General features: G+C 38.2%; 1 protein-coding gene across 1 annotated transcript in view; it reads right to left on the bottom strand.

Annotated features, from left to right (window-relative positions):
• The window catches only part of SLC24A2 (solute carrier family 24 member 2), a 105745-nt gene that overhangs the window by 13414 nt on the left and 65358 nt on the right, over positions 1-26973 (bottom strand). The window contains exons 5-6 of the mRNA XM_058865393.1: positions 11896-11991; positions 10171-10256 (exon numbers count right to left, since the gene is read on the bottom strand). Of these exons, the coding sequence (XP_058721376.1) occupies positions 10171-10256; positions 11896-11991 (182 nt within the window). The remainder of the gene's footprint in view (positions 1-10170; positions 10257-11895; positions 11992-26973) is intronic.

Below are 26973 nucleotides of genomic sequence, written 5' to 3'. Positions count from 1 at the left end.
CCACATGCTCTAACAGAAGTAAAGAATATTCTGCTCGCTTTATGACACACCTACCATCATTGTGCAAAGACCTCCATTTCTTTAGGGCAGCTGAAGTGCTCCTACCTATCCATCTCCATTCTAAAACTCATTCCCTGCTATGACTCTGAGCTAATTAACTTTAACAAATCTGGCCAGGACATATGGGAAAGCTGCATCACCTGATATTATGAACTGTGATGATAATCCATTAGAAAGAAGTTGCCGTATTAAGTCAGAACAAAAGCCAATTTACGCCAGTATTTGTCAATCAGACATGGGCATTCAGACACTAAGTATTGGAATATGGCGTATTTTTTCATCTTCCACAAATTCATAGAATCATAGCAATATTTAGGCTGGAAAAGACACTTTAGATCATCCAGTCCAAACATGAACCTAACACTGCCATCTCCATCACTAAACCACGTGCCCAAGCACCACACCTACACATATTCTAAATACTTTCATGGATGGTGACACAACCACTTTTATGTTTGATAATTGGTCCAATGCTTGATAACCTTTCCCATTAAGCAATTTTTGTAATATCTGATCTAACCTTCTCTGACACGTCTTGACGCCATTTCCTCTTGTCTTGTCACTTTCTACTTGGGACAAGAAACTGACCCCTACCTGGCTACACCCTCCTTTCAGGCAGTGGTAGAGAGCAGTAAGATCTCCCCCTTTTCTCCAGGCTGAAAAAACACTTCCCTCAGCTGCTTCCCACAGGACCTGTGCTCCAGACCCATCACCAGCTCCCTTGTCCTTCTTCAATACACTCCAGCAATTCAACGTCTTTTTTGTAGTGAGAGGCCCAAGAGTGAGCACAGGACTGGAGGTGCGGCCTTACCAGTGCCAGGGATACAGGGGGACAATGAGTGCCCTGGTCCTGCTGGCCACACTATTGCTAATATAAGCCAGAATGCCACTGGACCTCTTGGCCACACAGCTGGCTCGTGTTTTGTTGCTGTTGGCCAGAACGGAATCTGGATGGCTGGAAGTGACCTCTGGAGATCTAGACTAAATTAACCCCAGGTCCTTTCTCACCATGAAGTTTTTCATCCACTCTTCCCCAGCCTGTAGGATGGAGTTGTTGTGACCCAAGGGCAGGCCCCAGCATGTGGCCTTACTGAACCTCATACCAATGGCCTCAGCCCATGGATCCAGCCTGTCTGTCCCCTCTGCAGAGCCTTCCTACCTTCCAGAAGACCAACACTCCAACCCAACTTGTGTCATCTGCAAAATGACAGGGTGTACTTGACCCCATCATCAAATTATCAATAAAGATATTAAACAGGACCAGCCGCAGTGCAGAGCCCTGGAGAACACCACCAGTGACTGACAGCTGGATTTACCTCCACTCTCTGGGCCCTACCATCCACTCAGTTTGTTACCATCCACAGTGAACCATCCACACCCAGTCTACCCATCCGCACCATGGAAAGCCAGTATCTCCAGAGGAGTGATGTGGGAAATGGTGTCAAATGCTTTACTAAGGTCCAGGTAGACAAAATCTACAGCCTTTCCCTCATTTACTACACAAGTCAATTAGTCATAGGAGGAGATCAGGTTGGTCAAGCAGGACCTGTGTTTGGAAACCCAGGCTGGTGGGGCACAACCCCCTTGATATCCCACACATGCTGTGTGATGGCATTCAGAGTGATCTGTTTCATGACCATCCCTGGCATCGAGGTCAGACTGACAGGCTTGTAGCTCTCTGGATCCTCCTTCCCACCCTTCCTGCAGCTGGGCATCACATTTGTCAACTCCAACCAACTGGGACCTCCCTAGTCAGCCAGGACTGCGGGTAAATGCAGTGGCTTGTGAGCACTTCCATCAGCACCCTCAGTATTCTTGAATGGATCCCATCCACCCTCAGAGATTTGTGCATGTTAAGCAGGGTAGCAGATCACTGATCATTTCCCCTTTGATTATGGGGGCTTCATTCTGCTCCCCATCCTTTTCTTCCAGCCTGATTGACCCTAGTGACATGAATCTTGCTATTAAAGAATGAGGTAAAAAGGGCATTCCATACCTCTGCTTTTCCCTTATTCCTTGTTGCAAAGTTTCCCATTGTATCCAAGAAAGGATGGAGATTGTCCTTAACCCTCTTTCTGTTGTTGATGTCTTTCTTGAACTTTTTATTTCTAGAAACACCTTTCATTGTCTTTAACTGCAGAAGCCAAATTAAGTTTTGGCTTTGGCCCATCTAATTTTCTACCTGCATAACCTCACAACATCCTTGTAGTCTTCCTGAGCTGCCTGTCCCTGCTTCCAAAGGTCATAAACTCTTCTTTTTCTCCTGAGTTCAGCCTAAACTCTGTTCAGCAACGCCAGTCTTCTTCCCAGACAGCTCTTCTTTCAGCACATGTGGACAGCCTGCTCCTGCACCTTTAATGTTGTTTTCTCAAACAATGTTCAGCCTTCCTGCACTCCCTTGTCCCCTTGGGACCACATCCCAAGGAACGCTATCAACCAGTCCTGTAAACAGGCCAGAGTCTGTCCCCTGGAAGTCCCTGCCAGTTCTGCTGACCACCCTCCTTACAGCTCTGAGAACAGAAAGCTCTCCTTTCAAGGTCTCTGTGCCCAAGATGGCCTCTGACCACCACATCTCCCACTAATCCTCTGTTCACAAGCAGCAGGTCCAACTGGGCACCTTCCCTGGCTGGCTTCCTTACTCACTGTGTCAGGAACATCAAAGCATATTTCACACAGTTCAGAAACCTCTTGGGCTGTTCCCTTCTGCTGTGTTATATTTCCAGCTGGTATCTAGTATGTTGGAGTGTCCCAGAAGAAAAAGGACAAGCAATTGTAAGACTTCCTCCAGCTGCTTATAGTATATTTTTGTCTTCCCCTTTGAACTGGTTGGATAGTCTATACTAGACTCCCACCAGGATATCAATTTTGTTGGTCTTACACATAAATACTCAACCCTTCTATCATCATCATCAAGCTCAAGAAAGTCAAACACTCCATAACATACAGGGCTACCACACCACCTCTCCTTCCTTGCCTATCCCTTCTGAAGAGTTCATAGCTATCTATTGTATCACTCCAGTTGTGTAAGTAATCCCACCATGTTTATATTATTGCAATTGCATCACACATTTTCCATCTGCTCAATGGCTTCCAGTCCCTCCTGTTTGTAGTGTGTACTGCATGCATTGGTGTAGATACACTTTAGCTGGGCTATCAGTCCTGTCATATATTGGGGGGAGGAGCCTTAATTACTATGTGACTGTTCTCAGGTGCTTGCTTCTGTTGGTTCTAATGGATTGATGATGCTTAGGTCTTTACAGCTGTTTATGGACCTTGATTCACCATCTCCATTGAGATGGTGAAGGTGCCATGTGAATTAATACAGGGACATTTCCAATGTGCCTTGGTGTACCCAGCACATGATGGAACAGACTGAAGGACCACACTAGCACACTGTTGCTCAAACATAAATGTGCCACTCCTAGGCTCATCTCTAGCATGCCTCTTTCTTCTTTCAAATATAGTTTTATCTCTTTCAATAAACCCTGCTTATTTGAGCCCTTTGCCCTTTTGAGGCAGGTGTATCTTGTCTTTCATCAGCAGGCCCAGATTTGTTTAAGCCAATCCATGATAAAAACTCCTAAAATTCTGCTTGTTATTGATCTTCTGCAAGTCATTGAAATTCTGCAAGTTAGTGATCTTCTGAGCCTTCCTGTTCCTTCCCTCATCATGTCCTGCAACTGGAAGAATACAGAATGGCATCATTGTGCCCTTCATCCCTTAACCAGTCATTAAAGATTTAGACGTAGCTACATTAGATCTTCATAACAGTCATTACTGTGTTTCTATGAAATCCTTACTAATTCTGTCATAATTATTTTTACTCTTTATGCATAGGATCCTCATTTCTTCTTGCTGATGTTTGAGACTGATTTTGTTACAGAAACATTTGCAGTGCTGAATATGAAATGTATACTAACGTCTAGATGGGATAATTGTGGTACCCTGGAATATATTTTATTGTTGTTATTACTATTATTAATGGTGATAAGGAAATGAATACTCTATTAGGAAAATGCCCTTTCTGCATTTTAAGAAATGAGATTAGAAGTGTTATTCTGCTTGGTGTTCTCTTTCATACATCTGTAACAATACTCTTTTAAACTAATCTACATACATTCAAAACTCTATTCTTGCTACTTAACTCATTACAAACAATTAAAAAGGAACAAAAACTATGGATGAAACTGTGAAACGTATTTCACAGTTCTTCATGCAAAAACATCTACCAAATACTTAACTGTAATTCCAGAGAAGAAAGAATGTACTGGTTTGCTCAGGACCATTTTAGAAACATGAGTTTGGGTTAGTAGGGACCTTAAAGATCACCTAATTGCAACCCCCCTGCCATGGACAGAGACATCTTCCACTAGAGCACATTGCTCAAAGCCCCACCCAGCCTGGCCTTGAACACTTCCACAGTTCCAGCTGGGACACTCCCAACTTCTCTGGGCAACCTGTTCCAGTGCCTCACCACCCTCATTGTAAACAATTTCTTCTTAATATCTAATCTAAACCTATCCAATTTTCCCAGTAATTTTTTTTCCAAACAGGAAATTACGGTGTGTTTCACATTATGTAAACAATACAAATATACATGACATTTCATCCACAATTATTTTGTTTAGAAACAACAGCTTATAGAAAACGCCATCTGCAAAAGTCACAAGGGAGTCACGCCTTCTAGAAAACATCACAAAACCACTGTCTCCAGAGAAGCTGACAGTCACATTACATTAGAAAAAACAGCATTAAACTGAATTTTACACCTTTTTCCACACATTAGGAGAAAATGGAAAACAAGTACAAAGAGCCACCTCAAACTTACCAGAAATACTGAATCTGCTACTGCTCACCAACTACTCATATTGTATAACAGTGGTAACATGTGAACTATAAATACCACATTCTGAGGATTAATCTGTTAGTCCACCTAAGATGAAGAGATAAGCTACAAATTCTCATGCTTGTACATTTCTTGTGCATTCTGTCTTCTGATTAATCAATAAAGAATTAGCACAAGGGCTCCAGAAGAAAGGAAACCTAAAACAGGAATTATGTGCAATTCCATTCACTTATGCTACACTATGGATATTGCACCACCTATAAAGAGGTAATTTCTTTCTTTGCTGCATAAGACTGCTCAGGTATTTTTTTGTTTTGGGGTGGGTTTTTGTTTGTTTGCTTGTTTGTTCATTTGGAAATGAGCTCTGTACTACGCAAATTTTCACAATGAGTAAGTCAAGAAAAACTGATGTGATTGTGATCTCAAATGTTCTCTGTCCCAGAGGTATGTAGTGATTTTCAACATTGAGGTTTATTTTTTTTTTTATTTAGAAGGCCACATCTCACATTAATCTATTTCACTAGAAAGGCAGAATAGAGGCAACTGCAGGCCTACTATGAACAGCCTCAATCTCTGCCTTCTGTTTCTTGTCTGTAAGCCGTATCGCTCATTTATCTTCTCCTGCATGTCGTTAAAAAAATAAAAAAGACAAATAGGGTGAGATAGTAAGCTAGTACAAAAGTATGCAATTTCTATGGGTTGACTAAGATAGAAAGCAACATCTTTCCTCACAAATTCTTGAGTAAAATTCAAGCAGGCAGTAATATTAAATGCATTAGCTTTCAGAATGCATTCTGTATATGTGGATACTCTTAGGACAGCTAATTTGTGCAAATCCTTTCTACACAGTAAACTCACTGAAAAGAGCTACCTTTTGAGCAGACTCTACAGGAGGGAGTAAACTCAGGTACGTGTTTGGTCCAGATTCTCCTATTGCTGCTTGAGCCCTCTTGGTCACTTGCAGAAATAAGTAAAATCACAGCTCCCAAAACTTATATGCTAGTCTTTATGCTGTTTTATTGCCAGCACTCTTCAGGGAATTTGAGAAGAAATTCTCAGAATGAAACACACAAAACTGCAGTCAGCTCACCAGGAGAAATTACAACCATGGTATCATGGAGACAGTTCTACAGAATAAGCCTTTGTCTTCATGCCATTTTTCACAGTCATAATTTTCAAGTAAGTCAGACTGGTATACAGCAGCAAAAAATGTGGGGTAGGCAACAGAGTAGCATTGTGAAAATAAAGATCAACCCCTTCTGATAGCAGCACCTTCTCTTCAAGTTACAATGAGCAAACAAGATGCAGACATTTACTTTAGACCAAGTGTGGCAACTGAAAAAGTATTTGGGTTTTGGAAAATAAATTTTTTATGGTGAATCAAACAAATACCAGGGATGCTGGAATATATCACAGCCTTACAATGAAGGCTGCTCTAATCTTCTCTATCCTCTCTCTCTAAGAAATAGTCATGTTTAACATAGCTCAGATTAATACCCTGAGACAGAGAAAGCAGTGGTACTCACATTCACACCAAGCTAATTAGATGTGAATGGAATGAGTATTCCAGGGCAGGGGAGATATGTCCCCATCAGTGCTCTGTCCTGAAATGGTGCTGCTGCTCCTCAGTGGGGAAGGCAAAACCTGCTTTGCCAGACTGTTGCCCAGGTAAATGGATTAAATCCAATACAAGCAATGAAGCCTTTGCATCATCTTCCTGTGACATAAAAATTGCGTTATATTTTCATGGAAAAGTTATCTCAGTCATGGTTGGCATGTAAATACTTTCCAGCGGGGTTTCCACGGAAACAGGAAAAACTGTGCGCATGTGTACGTGTGTATGTGTGTATGTGCGTGCATGTGTGTGTGTGTGTGTAGGTGGGAGGAAAAGGTGTTATCTTCAGATTGGAAGCTATTTTTAGGTAAGCCACAGGTTAAAACGACTACTAAATGCTAGTTAAGAAGGTGACGGGGGTGGAACTGGACTTCTCAGAAGGATCACATTCTGAAGGGCACTTTATAAAACATCTAATGAGCTAGTAAGTGTCCTTTTAGTCTTCTTTCATTTTCTTATTCATGCTTGGTACCACTCTGTGAAGCCTTATATAACAGAATCTTCTCCTCTGTGGCAACCTGCTAAAGGTTAAGAGACAGAATGCTCTAAGTAGAACAAAATCCCCAAGGAAGATGCAATATCCAGCAGAAAGGAAGGCAATTTCTGACTTCAAATAAAGCAGTAATGTCTTACAGATGGTATGGTGGGAGGAGGTATTGTTCCCTCCTGTGCTGGCTAAGGAATGGGAAGGAGACCACAGTTGTCAGTCCTTCTTAGCTGATGATCCCAGTTTTATGAAAGAGTAGGACATTGGCTGCTGCTTGTAGCTAAGTGGGGGGATAAGAGTGTCACTGTCTGGCTCAAATGATTGGGTTGCTGGCTACATTTTCTGGACACCCTTTTTAAATTTCTGCAAGCAGCATTAGGAGAGAGGTTTTCTTGTTGCTCAAGGGCTTGAGCTAGAAAGAGAAAAGCTGAATTTCCCTGGAGGACAGTGGAGTAAGAAAAACAGAGTTAAGCCCCTAGGAAAAAGGGAAAAAAGCAAGACAGTGGAGTTTGGAAGAGAGAAATGAAAAAAATTAAAAAAAAAACCAAAAACCCTGAATAAAATAGGTGAAATCCACCTAGTCACGACACCTTGCAGAAATCATTAACTCGACAGTGTCCTTGCATCTGTCTTGTGTGGTGTTCTAGCTCTGTGTAAGCCTTTTCTTCTTTCTTGAAAAAGAAGGAAGGGAGGAAAGAAAAATAATTTGGAAAAAATATGAAGAGGTTCCTAAAAAGCTCCTAAAGAAACTAGGAGAAGTAAACTAAATCATGGCAATTTGGAGTATTATGCTTAAAAAAAAAATTACAAATATATGAAAATTAAAATACAATACGAAAGCTATTTTTTCTCCTTTTCTTCTAGCCTTAGTGTGAGACTGTCTTTTCACAAGGGCCTTTTCCTCAACATTTTAGTCTTAAAATAATAGAGCATTTATAAGTAAAATTGCTTTATGTCCATATTCTGTTTTTACTATGGGAACACAGGATATTTAATGTACTCATTTGCTCCAATATAGAGATTGATATTCCAAAATGCTTGTGTCTAGGGATTTAGATCCAGACACTATAATCTGCATCAGTGAAAAGTAATAAAAACCCCACAGATATGCTTGCTTTGCAAGAGGGAAAAGCATGAAGAACATATATCATGGAAGTTGACAATGCAGGAGAAAGAACTAGGTCCCTATGCAGGTCATCTGTATCATCACAGCAAACATGCTTCAGGATGACCTACTATATGACTATATCCACTTCACATCCTGCAGATTTCAGGACAACATTTTTTTCCCCCAAAGGCATATTTGAAGCTTTGTCAATCCAGATTGACAGTGTTGCTAGTTTTCTCAGTTCTAAATTATCATTACCAGAACATGGAGACACCAACAGTGTTTTTAAGGGATTTTTCAAAACAGTACTAATGGATCACAAACCTGTATCTTTAGACTCTGTAAGTTGAAAACCAGAGAGAAGCAATTTTATGCTATCTTTCCAAATTCTGACACTACAGCAATTCCTTTTTAATTAGAGTAAGGAAAAATCATCAGAATTTCAAGCTATTTGATTGAATTCTACTTAGAAACAGAAACAAATAGTGTCAATATACAATGGCGAACACTTGGTTACAAAAAGATCAAAACTCAAGGTCAAGTTCGGAAAAGCTAAAAAGATGGCTTAGGAGAGCAATGACCAATTTCCCTTCTTCAAATTTTAATTCATCAATGGAAAGGGTCACAGAAATGCTGTGAGTGGGCTTCTGCTGTTGTCTGCAAATTTTATTGTCTTCTATAAATTGAGAATAATCTTATTAGTGTCCATGAAGTCAATATTCAGAGCAGAAGGAAACTGAACCGTCCAATGCTAGCTTCAGAGTGATGCTAGAGTTTGGAAAGGTGTTTAAGGAAGCTATACACAAAAAGTCAGTCAATACATTGAGGAGAGGCTCTGGTACACTACAGAGTTGGCAAAGACCCTGACAGTAGGGTCCTAAGTATTATGGAAGCCTATTTACTTGTTCCATGGATGAGTAGACTACTTTTATTGCAACTTCTCAAAAATTCCAGTATGTACTTTTAAATTACAAAATAGGTTTCAGCATATCAATAACTCAAGCAGCCTAAGAAAGCTGCCAGGATACCACTGGAAGAAGATAAAATTGGAAAGGCTACTGGGGAGGAATCCAGCATGGACCATCTCAAAATGCTGTTAGGAGACTGCTAGTTTTTATTTTAACAGCAGATATCTGGAATCCTTTAATTCAGATTGATGGAGCTAAATCTGCAGACTCATTCCTCTACCAGTTACAAACCTCCTTGCTTTGCTCTATTGTGCCATTTGGATAAGGATAAATAATGTATCCTACATCTCATACATAAAAATCATTGTTCAGAATGTCCTAATACTTGCTGAAATTAACATAAAAGTTCCAAAGCCTTCATCACTGCAAATTTGAACTGTCCAAAGGGAGATGAAAGGAATTTCACATTGCTGAGTAACATACTCTTGCAATAATTTTCCCTTCTTCCCCTGCAGTGTCTTGAAACTGAAACCATTATCTCAAATGATAAAGCTCCTTGACCTTCCAGATTTCTGAACAAGCCTAGGAAATGTTTTATTACGATACAAATTGATAGCATGTGGACATTGCTGTGATATGTAATTGCTTAAGATTGCTTTATCTTCATTGTTTTCACTGAACAATCTCAGTGGGAAAAAAATCATATGAAGCAAGATAACAGAAGGCAGGATGCAGAAGTTTGTGTACAGGTCCTCCTTCATAATGAATTTTGACTATTCCATGAGGCACATCCTGACAGGTTCTCTTAAGAGAACAGGTTTTGTGCAATGTGACAAGTAATTTCTATCAGCTATATTTAGGGCTGCAAACATCTTACCTGTAAAGTAAAAATACATTTTCCAAAAGAATAGATTCCAGACTCCCACCTTACCTTATAATGAAGGGCAGGAACAGAAGGCAAGATCTTTCATATGTGGCAAACTGTACACTGAGTTCAGTTGTAAATGAAAACTAAGCATTATGTAGACAGTTCATACTGTCAGCTCCTTTCTATTAAGATATTCACTGTCAGTGAAAAGCACAATCAAGCATGCAATATACTTATTAACGCAAGAATTTAAAAAAAGATAAAAAAAAGGCATTAACCTCTTCAACATTATGGGCGATTCCATTCTGCACTGGTCCTGAATCACTTGGTGGTGTTACTGCAACTTCCACTTTTGCACCTTTCTCTGTGGATCATCCATGGATAAGAGCATAAGAGTAGGAAAACAACAGATCAGAATATTAAATTACAAATATACTAGTGAAATAGCTGTCATATATTCAGTCTGAGCAAATTATCAAATATTAAAGTTGAACCAACATCTGTGTTAAAAGAGAGAGAAAAAAAATTACCTAGTATACATTTTCAATAAATGTATAAGCAGTGAGTTGCATTCCAATAAATATTTAAGTTCATTGTAATATTCAGAGCTCTGATTATGCTAAATGCACTGAGTGTAATACTTCAGGTAAAAAGTGACGTACAGCATTCACCCCTGACATTATAGAACGCACTGGGCTGAACTTACAGGCGAGGGGATACATTCAGTGCTGTAAGTTTTCTAACACACTAACCCCTGCAATTAGTAAAGTTGCTTCCAAGCCATAATCCCACTGTCTTCCATGCAGAAATGTGGGAAAGAGTAAACAGATGGTGTAATAACACCTAATTATAGAGGATGATCTTTAAACCAGAATCCTGTAGTCCTTGTGCTGAACTTCCACATGAGCTTAAGGGATGAAGTTAGGACCTTGGTTTCTGTTGCCAAATTTTTTTATATTTTTTCTTACTTTGACTATCTTGGAATTCTGTAAGCAGTAACCTCTGTAAGTATGTAGTACATAAATGTGTCAATGGCCCTAACCCGCCTTGGACAATACAAATGGGGAATAGCAATATGAAATGCCTTACTCAAGTTCAACATGCCTTATGGTATGCTCTTGTGTATAGAAGTAAATACAGATGTCTAGTTACATTACTGCTATCCTGAGATTCTTCTAAATTAAAAATCTGAGATCACAGCCACAGCAGACTGCCAGACTATCTGTAATTATTTCAGTATATGTGTGTTGTCTCTTAACCCCGCAGTCAGCATTATGGTTTATTAACAGACTGTCCCAACCAACTGCCTGATTTTGGAAACAAATAATATGTAAACATAACACAAGGTCAGAAAAAGTGTCAAGTAATAATAAAATTATTCAGATCTTATTTGAATTTATTATTCAGATCTTATCTGGTTTTCTAATGCAGATAATATGATGAGGTAGAGAAAACAGATTTTTCATGGTACAGATTTTCCTTTAGCATAGGAACTTTGGAACTAAAATATAAATTCTTGCCTTAATGGCAAACCCTAGTCAGTTAATTTTGCACAATTAGCACAGATGGGCCTCAAAGACTTCTAGCAAGTAGTATACAGACAAATCAAATCTTAAATATGAAGGTGATACTTTTTGTGACAAGAATGTACCATATAAAGCACATGTTCTACTAGAGAATTTCAGTAAATTAATTAAATTTTCTTGTATATACTGCAAGGAAGTTTTGTCTCTCTGTCACTTCAGTACATAACCAAAATTAGCTTTGCTTTTTCTTTTCAACGTTGTAGAAGACTTTCTATACGCCTTGATTGGCTTTCTATTACTGCATTTAACTTCTGTCCCATTCATAATTCTCAGACTCTTTGGTACAGAGAATCCGAGTATTTTTACTAAAATAGCATATGTAATGTAGGAGAAAGTAATGATTAACAATTTTCAAACAAAATAAAACAATGAAAATACTATCAGGAGCATGTGATAAATCTGTAATGCTGCACTCACCATGATTAGCAGCTCCATTCTGCCTTTCACTGTCTTCCACCTGGCACTTCTTTTTGGCAATCTTATGCAGAATTGAGGCCCTTTCCTTGAACTTTCCTAAAAGAAAACATTGTCATTATTACAATGCAGCCATTTTGAGATGCAAAGTTTATTTGCCATACCTTAGGCTCCATAAATCACTGCTGATAATCATTTCAATTCCTCCTCAAACGACAAATACCCTATTAAACACTATCTCATGTTCCCATATACAGGGCTGGTGATTTGTTGGGGTTTTTTTTGGAAATAAAACTGCAATTTTTTTTTTTTGAGAACTCAGCAACTAATAGAACAAGAAATTGAAAAAAAAAGCTATGATTTTTCTTTGGAAGAAGTCAGTAAAAATCCACCTATAAATGTGCTGCTGTAAGATTTTAGCTGAAGCAGAAGATGAATACACATGAATCAAGATATCATAAGCAAACCAAAGAGTTTCAGTTCTCAATTAGTAATACCATAGAATTTCCTATTAACACATATATTGACCATACTCATTATAGTGAATGTGGTCAGCTTTGTCACTTTGGACTCATCTATGTGTCTGTGACTTCTACTCACTTCAGTGCTTGGTAAAATTATGGAGAAGATTATTCTGGGAGTTACTGAAAAACACCTGAAAGTCAACACAGTCACTTATCACAGCCAGCATGGCTTCATGAGGGGAAAGTCCTGCTTATCAAACCTGATTGCCCTTAATGACAAGATAACACACCCAGTTCATCAATGGAAACCAACTGATGTGATCTTTTTGGATTTCAGTAAATCTTCCAAGACTGTCTCTCACAGAATCCTTCTGGACAAAATGTGCAGCCCACAGCACAAACACATCATGTGATAGGTGGTCAAACACATCATGTGATAGGTGGTCAACTAGCTCATGGGTCAGGCACAAGGGGTTACAGTGATTGGGTGACATCAGACTGGGGACCTGTCACTGGTGGGTTCCACAGGGCTCCATCCTCAGCCCTGTGCTCTTCAACATCTTTTAAATAAACATAAATTACTTGTGTGTAGGACTGGAAGGGATATTGAACAAGTTCACAGATGATCTAAAACTCAGAGGAGATGTTGACGCCCTCAAGGGCAGAGAGACCCTGCAGAGAGACCTCAACAAAGGTTTGGGAAATCATGAACCATTTCAACAAGAGAAAGTGCTGGGTTCTTCATCTGGGATGGGGCAACCGTGGATGTTTGGACAGACTGGGAAATGAGATGCTGGAAAGCAGTGCCATGGAAAGGGACCTGGGGTTCATGGTCAATGGAAAGCTGAACATGAGCCAGCAGTGCCCTGGCAGCCAGGAGGGCCAACCATGTCCTGGGGGCCATCAGGCACAGCATCACCAGTGGGGCAAGGGAGGGGATTGTCCTGCTCTGCTCTGAGCTGGGGCAGGCCCACCTCCAGTGCTGGGGGCTGGTTTGGGTTGTGCCACACATCAGAAATATATCAAACTAGATGAGTTAGAGAGTATCCAAAGGAGGAAGAGGAAGATGGTGAAGGATCTGGAGGGGAAGCTGTAAGAGAAGTGGCTGAGATCACTTGGTTTGTTCATTTTGGTGAAGAGGAGATTGAGGGGAGACCTCATTGCAGTCTTCAACACCCTAATGAGGGGAAGGGAAGGCGCAGGAACCAGTCTCTTCTCTGTGCTGACCAGTGACAGGACCTGAGGGAATGGCTTGAAGCTGAGTCAGGGGTGGTTTATGTTGGATGTTAGATAAAGATTCTTCACCCAGAGGGTGGTTGGAAACCAGAACAGCTCCCAGGGGAGTGGTTACAGCACCAGCCAGCTTCTTGAGCTCAAGAAGCATTCAGACTGCTCTCAGACACATGCTGTCACTCTTGGGGATGGTGCTGTGCAGGGCCAGGAGTTGGACTTGATGATCCTTGTGGGTGCCTTCCAACTCAGCATATTCTGTGATTCTGTAATTCTAAAGGGGAAGAAGAAATCCCCAGAATACATGATATTAATATCAAGTTCATAAAGGTAAATTTTTTTCTTAACCTACCAGGTGGGTTTTTTGTCTCCCATGAAGTTAACCATGCAGCTCAACCTCTACACTCTCTCTGGGGCAGCACACTCTGCAGAGGTCCCAAGTTTTGTCACTCTTTATTGACCACTGTGTCCAAATGATACATTAAAACACAGCAATGTCAAAGATGTCAAAAGGCAAGTGAAACAAAACCTTTTTCTGCCTTGACAGATCTTTCTATATAAGGACTCTTTGGACATCTTATGACAACCTATGATGTGTAGAAAGTTGATGTATATGCCTTTACTGATTTATCCTGATTGCAATTGCACTTTTAGTATTTTAAAATATTTTTTAGAAGTCTAACTGGTGGCTATTTTAGAGCACATTTTTCTAATTCAAAATACTATTACAATACAGGCCTGTAGCTCTTTTAATTATTCATCTCCAGGTAAAAAATTCCATTGAAAACTGTTGGGTCCCTGCAGCAAAACCAGCACAGACTTAGGACCAGAAGATATTTCAATGGAATTATATAAAAGATTATCAGTGGAAAGTAAAAGTAAGAAGTCATGAATTAATTCAGTTATTTGAATAACAGTCACTTGTTGCCAAGCTAAAAACTTGGAGAAATTCCAAGAACACAAGGATAAATCATTAGTCAGGAAAGAAATCCTCTCTTCCCTCCTTAAAACAGAAGCTTCAAACCCCTGTACCCACACTTTTGTATGTGAAGAAACATATGAGCAGTTCACAGGGACTACCAGCTATCATTTGCTGTGAAGTGGAGCTAGTTTCTCAACAGCAAACCACTTGGAAAGTAATAAAAATACCACAAATATTTATTAAGATTTTATTTATAAATATTTATTGCTGTCCTTTCTGAAGTCCCTATCTTTTCACAAACACATCATGCTCAAAAAAAAAAAATAATTAAAAAATAGCAATTCACAATATTTTGCAAATATTATCTTTTTGGCACCTAGAGTAAAACGCCTGCAGAATAGTATTTAAGTGTAGAACACAATCATAAATAATAAAGCATCTCATTATTTCACTGCACAGGGTAGAGGCAGAAATTCTAGTTAGAAGGGAAGAAGTAACAAAGAGTTAAAGAAAGAGTGAGAGAAAGAATGAGAATTTTTCTGGATTGCAGATAAAAGAGAAGAAAACAGGAAAAAATACTAATCATATCTCCAAATATTTTAAGCTAAAATGCTGAGTCATAGTGGTTCCTAATTTCTTTTGAAAGAGTAGGGGCATTTAAAAATTAGAAGAATGAGTTAGCTCATCCAGAAGAATGAATAGATATTAAAAGGTGCCTGATATAATTTCAGCTTGCTAAAGCATTGTGCTAGCTTTAAGACTCCAACTAAGCTTTATACGTTTAAAAATTCAGTTTGGGATGCCACATATATACAGATGCATTTTATGCAATCAATGAAGATGATGCAGATGAGACATTTTCTGAAAAATATCTGTGGAGCCACCCATGTCTCCACCTATTCCAAGATGGTGTAGGACCTTCCAATTAAGGGTTCGGGTTTAGAGGTTAATTAAAATGATGAAGATTCTAAGGATATTCTAGTATTTTATTTGCGATTGTGTGAAACTCTGTAGGTTTTTTTAACAGAGAAATATGGCCACTATTGAACCTGAAGTCATTATTGACTCTCTTCACGGAGAGTCACACCGGTTTAGGTTAGTTTAATTGAATGTGTCCTCCATTTTTTCACATTTACAAAAACCTCCCAGCATCTTTAGAAAGAATTTCTGACACTGACATTTAACAATTTTAAGTTACGCCATTTCATTCAGGACACTCTTCTACAGTTGTAAGTCACTGTCACAGAAGTCAAAATCAGCATTTGAAATGGAATATGTGTTTTGCTTTATTTTTATTTCTCAGTAGATGCATGGTTCAGTTTACATTGTTTAATATCATTACCTTCCATTAGATTCATTCAATGTAGGTAACAAAAGTGCAAGGAAATTATTAAAAAGCATTATTAACTATCAAAAACATGAAACTGACAAAGCAGTAGCACCCACCTACATGAAGATAGTGAAATGTAAAAATACAGCAGAGCAATGCCCCCTCCATCCCTCCCTCCCCACTTTTTCTGAGACTTTCCTCCTTTAAACCAAATCAAAACTTGCTCACTGAAGCAGAAGCACAGAGCCACCAAGAGAAAGGACCAGCTGAGGATATATCTATGTTATTCCAATTTTTAGAAAGCCACTAAGGTCAATCTTAGGCACAGATCTTCTGTAATGTCCTTTTTCTTATCTTTGGGTGGGGTCATTAAATAAAGCACAGGAATCTAATGTCACTGTTCTTTTTTCTAGCAGGTAGGTGCCTATGTTTCCTCTGGAACAGTCCTATGGTTTGTCTTTGTAACAGAGATTTTCACAACAGTTGGGATAATGAGAGCTTTGGCGAATGACAGTGCATGCTTCCATGGACTTAAAATAGGACAGATCGCTACAGAAAATTCTTAGTTAATCTAGGTTCACTAAACCCCAACAGAATTGGCAGCTCATTTTAGTTTGCAAAGAATGTGGTAGAAGGAAGAGCTGATCAAGGCCAGATGATTACCAAAGAAGGTAGCTTAAAACTACATTGTTTTTATTTGAACAGATACAAACAAATCAGTATTGTATAATGTAGATATGCGTTTATCTGCATGAGTAACTCCAGCTGGCATCAGCTGGCAGAGATTCTCCTCCTGATAAAGGATATATTAAAAAGCCAATCCTTTATCTACAAACTAAATTGCAGTCTAGAGACTCCCTGGGTCAGAAAAATATCTGATTTGATGTGAAAACAGTTCTTCAGAAATTCACTCATTTAAAAAATTCAAGACTCTATCCCTTGCCTTGTTTTCAGTCTGTGATCAAAGGAAAATTACTGCATCTATATAGCTATAGCCAAGCTTTCATGAGTCTGAACATGTCAAATCTGTGGCTGCTGAGCACTCTGAACTGTACTTACTAATTCTGTTATGACCTGCTGTGGAACATAACTAGTGAGTCACTACCAATCAATTCCGGAAATCCACCTTACATGCTTTCTCCTTGGCAGAAGTATCAAATGAAAACACATTCTATTTTGTCATGTTGTAGGCTATTGGTAGAGCACAAGATTACAGTGGGGGTCTCTTCTCATCTTGTAGGGCACATTTACTCTCCCAGTTTGATCTGATTAATCTAAAATTAATTTAAAGTCAATTTCAGACCAAAGAGAAACAATCAAAACAACAGAAATCAGTTTCTAATGTATGGAACACAATGGCTCTCTGGCCATTAGGCCGAATCTGATCATGTATTATAGCTTAACCATTAATTCTTGTCCCTGATTGTTCTGATGCAGCAGGAAGAATAAATGCACCTGAGTTTCTTCACTGGAGGACTGAAAGAATATTCCCTATCTCCACTCCAGGCTTGAGGACTGTACGTAAGGATGTACTTTGTCAGAAAAAAACAAAACCCAATGGATTTGTAACTGGACTTATGTGTTCCTGTGACTAAGTTGCTGTGCAAAAGGTACAAAAACCTCAGCAAAAAAAAAAAGAGGAAGAAGAAAATGGGTAATGCAAGTAAGTGCGATGCAGAGTGATAGCAATTAAACTTCTGAAAATCCAAACAGAAAGCTGAAAATATAGTTCACTTTGATCAAAATACAACTTCTGAGATAAACTAATCATTACTTGCTTTGTGAAAGACAAGTGAAAATGATGATGGTTGTTTTTGAGAAGGTAAACTGCATCATAGACTCTTGTCAGTGTTAATGTTTCTAAAGACAAAGAGCTTCCTTTTTATTTCTGCTACTGGATTTTTCCTGTTGCTACAGTATGGTCCTGAATTATTTATTACTGAGAAATGCATTCTGAGATGACATTGAATATTAAAAGCATTACTTCTGCAAAGGCACAGTAATAATACACATATATATGTATTATACTGCAACAGGTGTTTCCCTACAAATAACTACATTTAGATGTCAATGGAATATTTATGAATTTCAGAAGGCTACTTTGGAAATAGTAGATTTAATACTTCGCCATAAAAAATAAAAACCTTAACATACCCACGATTAAGGCTACAATGAGAAGTGACCTTTTTATTTTGATTGGAATGCAGACTGAGATAAGACATACTGCAAAAGCTTTACCTCTGGAAGTCACATCTGAGTGGCCCAGGTTAATGGCTCCTTACAAGTGTTTGAGAGGTGTACTTAAACAACATAGACACCACTGTTTGCCTGTTAATATCTACTTTAAGACATCTTTCGTTATATTGGTGCCACCTCTGTGGACCAGTTGCTTAATCTGGGCAATGGAGCACAGTGAGGCAAGATCATTCTACCATTGGAGCTCAGGCCCACCACAGATGAAAACAGCATCTTCCAACACCTGCTGCAAAGGTGCGTGGAACCATCTGCCACAGCCAGCCCCAGAACCGGATGGTGGTATTGGTGTACCAATAGCAGATGCAGAAAGAGGGAAACAGACGTTTTCACTTTCCATCCTCCCTGAGAAATGATCATGAGGAAGTCATGTAATGAAGATTCTCTTAAAATCTTCAAGACTACTCAACACTAGAAAGCAGCTGTGTTTTTAAAAAGAGAGAATTACGGTATTTGTCTTAAATTCCCAAGTTTAAAAACATATAGGAATAGGTGGCTAACTTTACTACCTCAAGATTTTCCCTATTCCCAAACATGCTGCTAATTCCTAAACTTAACATAATGAAAACATCTGTCTGACATTATAATCAGAGAGCTGGGCAAGAGGCCTAGATCCTACAGACAATCAGGTCTTAGTTCAGGGATAATTCCAAATTGTAGAAATGCTGACCGCACTAGGATGAAAAGTATGTGTTGGAAATTTAGTAGAGAGTTAACTGCTTTCCTGAATTAGTATGATAGAACTGCAATGCCTTTGAGTCAGCAGAAAAATTTCCTGAGATTTCACTGAGCCCTGATTCAGGCCCTAATTGCTTCCTTCTTGTATTGCTAGAATGAGGATTTCAAACTGCAAATTTTTTGCATTGCAATCAAGCATACAATTAATAATCCAGGATTAAACACGCCTACTTTTTAAAGGTTATTCATTACTTTTCAGTAAGACAGTAAACTGAAGTCACTTAGCAATTGTTCTGAGTGATTTGAAAAATCCATAAATTAATTCCTCTTCTTGAATGCATTGTAAAACATGGCATCAAATAAGCACCTGCGATCTATGTTATACTGTGTCATATAATTTTCAAGTATGGGTTTGCACATGTTCTTTGCTAAAGGCAGCCCACAGTATTTCCTTACCTGAAACAGAAGAACTGAAATGTTGAAAAGAAAAGCTTGAAAAAAGAATCGTAACTGATTGAGCCATCAATAAAAACATGCAAAAAGGAGTTATTCAAAAACGGAGAAAATGAAAACAGGACCAAGAAAAACAAAGGAAAATGTAAACACATGGAAGGCGCTTAGGGGCTTCAAAAAAAGCTCATACAAACAATTCTAAAATATTTCTTACCTTCTTCAGTCATTGTGTCATAATATTTTAGGTTTCCATATGATCCAAGCTCTATAACATCACAGTAAAAGACACAGAGATAAGGAACCAGCAGACATTCAAGAAATGTACATGTTTTTGCATGTGCTTAATAAACTGGAACAGTGATTATGCAAAACATTTTCTAGGACAATGAAACACAGATTACAGAAATGGCACTGCTTTCCCCCTCCAAAATTTCACAAGTCATTGACTTTAGCTAAAGTGTTAAACTTGCTAAAGTGAGATGTAGGAGAAGCACTGAAATCTAAAATCTAGCCTTTTCAGGTTTCTTGACAATTTGGTGTCTTTACATTTGGGAAAAGATAATAAACCTTGAGAGTACCTAAACAGTGGTAATTTTGCAAGCTAAGCTCTTTTATCATTCCCCAGGTCAGATATTCAAATACTTATGTATCCAAATTAAACAAGAAAGTCTCAAAACACATAATTTTAGGAACTGTTCATAATGCTTTCTCCTGAACACTGTTTTGATACCAGTGCTGATTTTGACTGGCTTTGGAGGGGCAACTTAATTTAACCACTCTCTTGTCACTTGTGAAATCAGAAAAAAGTTACTTGCTTCATCAGGTGATATGAGACCTAAATTGATTAAATCATTAAATCTATCTGAATATATTGCATTACTATATTGTATCAGGGCAGAAAAATGAATGGAATGCAGAGGTCTCCAGGTCTATAGGGCTACTACTATTTGTTTCTGTGTGATGCAATCTTGCATGAAATTACCTTTTTACTTCTTTCTTACTTTTTACTTTTTGGCTTTACACTCCTTTTATTGAAGTGCTTTTTTCTTTACATTTGGCATATATGTTATTATATGTATCAACACAATAATTAATATAAACCTACAAATGTGACAATGAAAAATTAAGCTCAACGGGAAATTTGTAAATGATCTGGCTGAAGAATTTGTGGATGACCACTCATCATTTTTATGTAAAGTTTAGCAACAGAGCTTCTGAGCATCCAACTGTGAGAGAATATAACCATTAAAAAATGGATACTTAACAATTTGAGGATGCCTTTTTCTTTGCAAATATTTTCTTTTTATATTTATGAAACAGCTCAAGCAATTAAATGCACAAGTGATATCCAATTATTTTGTTTTTTGATTACGCCTAACAATTTTTCAAAAATTTTTCACAAAGGTGAATTTCAGTGGAGGCCTGGCTATTAGTTTTTAACTGTAAAGTACTGTGATGATATAAACTCTGACACTTTAAGACATACATTTAAAAAATAAAAAAAAAGGAATCTCACATCATTTGCACAGAGAGAGAGAGAGAATGCCCTATGCCAGGCAACTAAAACGTACAGGATATTAATAACTGTTGTATTTCTAGTAAGTATGATTGGATTGTAATGATTTTTCATGGGCATATTATAAAGAAACTTGCAAGTACTCATATATTCTTGCTAGTACAATGCAGTGTCTTACTTGCCCATAAGTAAGCCAAATAGAATAGGACATTAGGTCTCTCTTAAAGCAAAGAAAAATGTAATTTAAAGACAGAATTGAATATATTGTCTTACAGCAATAAAGAATGCATACACTCTTTTGTAAAAATGTTCTTAGACTTGCAACAAAACCTTTGCAGCTCCTAGTACATGTAAGAAGCTACCATCCTAATTTTAGTCCTAAAGATTAATTTCCTTACCTGGAAAGACCTCCCTATAATGTCAATACAGACTTCCCAGCATACAGACTTCCCCTATACAGCATTTGGAACTACTTGTCCTATTTATTTAGGGCTCAGTATTCGCTGATTCTATGGTTATATATGGTTATTCTATGGTTACCTTTGCTTATACTTATTCTCACTGATCTTTGCCTTCATGTGTCTGCTTTGCTAGAACCTGGGCTGAGGCATTCAGTGGAGATTGAGGACAGAAATGGAACACATATGCCAGAAAGAGTCTGCCAAAAGGAGTGTAAATAAAGAAATGAAGGCACATGGAGAACAAAACTTCGGCAGAGGAGGACTGTATGAATGAAGTTGAGAAGAACATTGCACCATGCAGGCTACAAGGTTCAGAATTAATGGAATAGCATGAGACTTCTGACTCAGCAGATGAAGCAGAAGAGATTTCAGAGGAAACCAACAACAACTGTGAATTCTAAATCTCAAACAAAAATAACAGGGTGGCAGCAAGGCAGGACATTCACACACTGGCAATCCCATTTAAATCTATTTGCTTCCCATCTGAAGTGAGAGATAAAAGAAAAACAGGGAGGAAAAAAAGGGTTGATCTGACCTTGCAGAGACCAAAAAAGAAGAGAAACAAGGTGATGCATGACAGTGCATGATGCTGAAGATAATCATGTTCTGGGCACTTCAGCAATTCAACAGAGCGAGGATTAAACCAGGTTAATTCTTGCAGTTAGTAAATTTCCAGGAAAACTCTAATCTTGCTGGTGAGATTATGTTCTCCAAATCTTACAGTCCTATAGTCAGAGTAGAACACTTTATAAAATCATCAGCTCACTGACTACAATGCACTACAATGATCCCAGAAAACAGCTGCATGTACTCACATGAATTATATTTAAGGGTTTTAAGATTACTTAGGTCATGCTTTCTTGGCAGCATGACAGATCTGCCTCTATACAGTCTGCCTTCAATATATGGTACTTCTGCTGTAAAATTTGGACTAAATCTGCTCTTTGTTTTTGAGTTCTCCTGTTATACCATACCAAGATACATTCTGTTTAATATGACTTTAAGTAAACAGAAAATTAAGTACTTTTCAGTAAAAAAAAAAAAAGTCATTTTGTAAAAATTTCATAGCTTTAGAAGTAAACTTGTTTGAAATGGAATTGAAAAGGGTACTTCAAAAATTATCCCCAAATTCAATACAACTAAAATTTGACAATTCCATTATTGTGAACATGCTATGCAATTCCCATGGTCAGGTCATAGTAGATAGACTGGATGACAGCCAGTACCTACATCCCTGCTGGTCACATGAAACAAAGAGGATGCAGAGATGCAGCTTAACAGCTGATCCCCAACAGTTACAGAGTCACTGACTTAATTTGTTCCCTTCTGCATATTTTTACACTAGAAAAGAACAGAAGATTCCTACTAACCCTGTCTGACATTCCTGAAGGATTACAGCAACTTTGTCTTACTACCTACTTACTGTTCTCTACTGTGTTTGTAGGTATCACACCTCACCAAAGCAAACAAAAAAATATTGTTGGTTAATGGGGGTTAATGGGGCTATGTTATTTGTGATTACAAATTACATTCAAGACATCCAGCATGGCTAGACCAACAAAAAAGTCCTGTCTGACCAACCTAGTGATCTATTATGAGGGAGTGACTACACCAGTGGACAAGGAATAATGTCACTTTTCTGGAATTCTGTATGATCCCCTCATGCTCCCTCTCACTGAATTGGAGAGAGATGAATCTGTTTAGTAAACAGAAATTGACTGGATGGTTGCATCCAGAGGGTAGTGGTGAACCGCTCTCAGTCCTGATGGACGCTGGCAACAAGTGGTGTCCCTCTGAGATCAGTCATTTAATTTCTTCATCAGCTACATTGACAGGGGAGATCAAGCGCATCCTCAGAAAGTTTGAAGACAACATCAAGCTAAGTGATGCATTTGCCACATCCAAAGGACAGGATGTCTTTCAGAGGGACCTGGACAAGTGGGAATGGGAATTTGATGAGGTTTATTTAGCAAGACAAGTGCACGGCAACCTGGGCTGGGGCAATCCCTGGTTCCAGAACAGTCTGTGGGATGGACAGATGAGGAGCAGTCCTGGGGAGAAGGGCTTGGGGGTGCTGGTGGATGGGAGGCTGGACATGACCCAGCCAAGGGCACTCACAGCCCAGAAAGCCAAACATGTCCTGGGCTGCATCCAGAGCAGCGTGGGCAGCGGGGCCAGGGAGGGGATTCTGCCCCTCTGCTCTGCTCTGCTGAGACCCCACCTGGAACCCTGCATCAGCTCTGGGGCCCAGCACAGGAAGGACATAGAACTTCTGGAAAGAGTCCAGAGAAGGGCTACCAAGATGACTAGAGGGATGGAGCCCCTCTCCTATGAAAACAGAACATTTGGGTTATTCAGCCTAAAGAAGAAAAGGCTCCTGAGACCACAGAGCAGCCACTTAAAAGGGAACTGCAAAAAAGATGGGGACAAACTTTTTTAGTAGGAGTTACTGCGGTAGAAAGAAACTACATTACCTATACATAAGGAAGATATTTTTTTTACATGGAGAATGTTGAAACAATGGCCCAGGTTGCTCAGAGAGATGTAGTAAATGTCCCATGCCTGGACATACTGAAAGTCAGGATGGACAGGGCTCTGATTGACCTGATCTAGTTGAACATGTCCCTGCTCATTGCAGGGAGATTGTAATAGAAGATCTTTAAATGTCCATTGCAACCAAACTATTCTATGATTCTATTACTTAAGACAGCTAATAACTCACTCTATTTTACACTCACGAAGTATAGCACACACTGTCTGTGATGAAATACTCATTTCTGTCTCTAAAGTATATAGCCCCAGGCTGCTATAGAAGAAAAGCAGAACCTATAATTCTCTTCACTGTGACTAAGATCTCAGATACAGACTGCAGCTGACCCTAGTAAGGTCAGAAATGAGCCTGTCTCAGGGCTTCTCCAACTACTGATAAGCCACACAGCTATTTTAGAGACAGCAACCTGCATTACTAAAGGTATGTATCCCTTCAAAAATGTAAAGTCAGACTCTCAAATGAAAGAAACTCATTGTGGATTTCTTCAACAAGCATAAGACTTTCACTTTGCATAAAAAATATATTTGTTATATATATCATATATATTATATGAAAATTCATATCACATTCCTCCAAGTTAATTAAAAGCTTCAAAGTTCCTATGTCTATTACTTGAAACAAAACTGGTAAAGGGAAATTACTGATAGCAATCCCATAATTTTTTTACTACAATTTCACCGTTGCATTTCCTAGACACAGCTTTTGTTTAACTTCTACAGTCATGAAGGTGTCAAGGCTTAATCCTCTATCTGCATCAGTGGGAGCTTATCTTAAAAGAAATTTTGAGGCATTCTGGAACAGATGGAGAACACGTATTTTTCTCAAGTTTTCATACTCATAAATTCAAAAGGTTGAATACCTAAGACACAGACAAGAAGTGAAATTAGAAAATAAGGGCTCCAAACTGGTAATTAAATTAAGAATATGCATGCAGCAAAGAACTTCAACTTAGAAGTAAGTAAATAATTATGAAAAATTCTAAACTTATAAAGTTTACGTTATAAGTAAACTGAGTATGGGAGATGGAAGAGAATTTCTTTATGAAGGTTATACACATAAGTCTGAAAGTCAGCAAATTCCTGGTTCCCAAGACATTATATTGGAAACCCATTCTTTGCCTTTACATCTTTTCAAAATGACCTCTGATTTGCACTTATCATTGTCATCACGCTGAACAAGATGTCCTTTTTTATTTGCATTTTTAAAAAAGAAGGACAAAAAATAGGCCAAAGGAATTAGAGGAATTCATATAACAACATCAAGGAGCACAAGGATGTCTTTACTGTTTTGTCTTCTGGACATCATGGTTTTGAGAAAATTTAATTAGATCTCATCCATAAACAGAAAAAGTGGGCTACTTTAAGAACTTTTCTATATAAGTTGTAGTAACTATCCAAAATAAACTGGAATCAAAGTTTGATTTGATTTCAGTATTGGTGTTAGATTAGGAACAAAGATCTCTTGATGCTAAGAACTTGTAAAAGATCTAGTGAAGATTAATATTGCAGGTTTAAAATTACAGTCCTAACCTCTAAGAGATCTTTAACAAAAGAAAATGCTTTTGTACTTACATTATTAGAGGAAAACCACAAAAGATCCCACCAACTGAAGGCTAACAGTTGTTAATTTTAAAAAGAAAGAAATTTTAGAAATATTTTTTTTTAGTGAATCTCATTCTGATTCCTAGCACTCACAAAGTTCATAAACTTCCTTGCTTTCTTACTGAGTAGCTACACTCCATCTGGGATAGACAGGGACTGCTGCAGGAGTTCGTATGTAGTATCATTGCAGAATGCAGAAGGGAGAAAACCAATATTCTTTTAAAAAGTAAAATACTTATTCTCCTACTACATCTGGATAATCAGATGCTGTACCCTATATTTTCACTTGTGGACCTTCCAGCTGCTAGTCCTTCAAAAATGGAGGCCTTGCCACTGAGCTGCTTCTGTGAAAAATACAAAAAGGTCGCTTTTGGATATAAGTAATACAGTTTAAAATTGCATTGAATTTCAGAATTGCACCTTTTTTTGCTTATACCACTACCAGTAATGCTTTAATGCTAAATTAGTAATGCTTAGTAATCCTAAACAAATACAGAAAATAATATAAATGAAGCCTTTCAGGTATTTGGCTATTGGGCAGTAAATTGGGAGTAAATAAATAATTCAGTACTTTGCATATCTGAGCTCTAATAACGTGTGATCAACTTTCATCTTGTCTTTAAAGTGCAAGCCTTCTATTCCTGTTGTCTCTCCTCATGTGTCCTTTCCCTGTTTGTTTTTTTTTTAGGTCGTTTTTCCCTGAAAATAATTTTATTAGAGTTGTCTGCTTTTATATAATTGGTTTATTGCAATTTTATCAAGTTGGAGTGTGAATACAAATATAACTAAATTTTTTACAATCATATCAGTAGAGTTCTGGGCAGCTTAAGATAGTGACAGCATCCAAAAGCTAGATCTACCTGTTACTTTGTTCTTAATGCAACATTTAAAATGAAGAGTAAAAAATCCACTGTTTTCATTCTATACCATATAACAAATATTCTCGTGGTGACAAAAGGAAATTTGTCAGGGTTTTAATTGCTATGGGCTGAAGAGCAAATATTTTTAAGGGGATAGTCAATGACATGTGCAATGGAGCAGAAAGCAAATTAAATTACTATTGCTTGTCATGCCCAGATTTTGATATTTTTAGGTGATTTTATTTTTCTTAAATTAAAGAAAAGCATGAAATTGCTTGTTCATGAAACCTTTGTTTCTTCTTCCCTCATAAGATACCTTTGTTCAATCTGCCATCTAATCTTGAAGCCAAGTGCCAAACATTCTCTATAATGTAGTAAAACCAAGAGACAACCAATACAACAGAATTTACTTGGCCTGGATCAAACATAATTCCTGCTGACTTTAAAGATAGTATTTATCTTCAAACAATTTTCAAATGTTCATGAAAATAGGAATTCCAAGGTGTAGAAGTGAAAACCTCATTATGCTGATGATACTGGGAGTTCAACAACTGATTCTAGTGGGATGAGGATTTCCTTGAGTGTCTGTTAGGCCAGGCACTGTAGGGTCTAGAAACCTACAGCTCCAACTGAAAAAATTTCACCTCTTTTGCTTTCCAGCATATCCAAGGAGAATAACAGAAGGACAGCATGCCTTCCTTTCACTAGCCAGTCATAAAATCCAACCATCCTGTGGACAATGGAGTCATCTGTCATGTGCAA

This window comes from Poecile atricapillus, chromosome Z, assembly GCF_030490865.1.
Source record: "Poecile atricapillus isolate bPoeAtr1 chromosome Z, bPoeAtr1.hap1, whole genome shotgun sequence".
In the NCBI taxonomy this organism is placed as follows: Eukaryota; Metazoa; Chordata; class Aves; order Passeriformes; family Paridae; genus Poecile; species Poecile atricapillus.
This window is presented reverse-complemented; position numbering and strand designations above follow the sequence as displayed.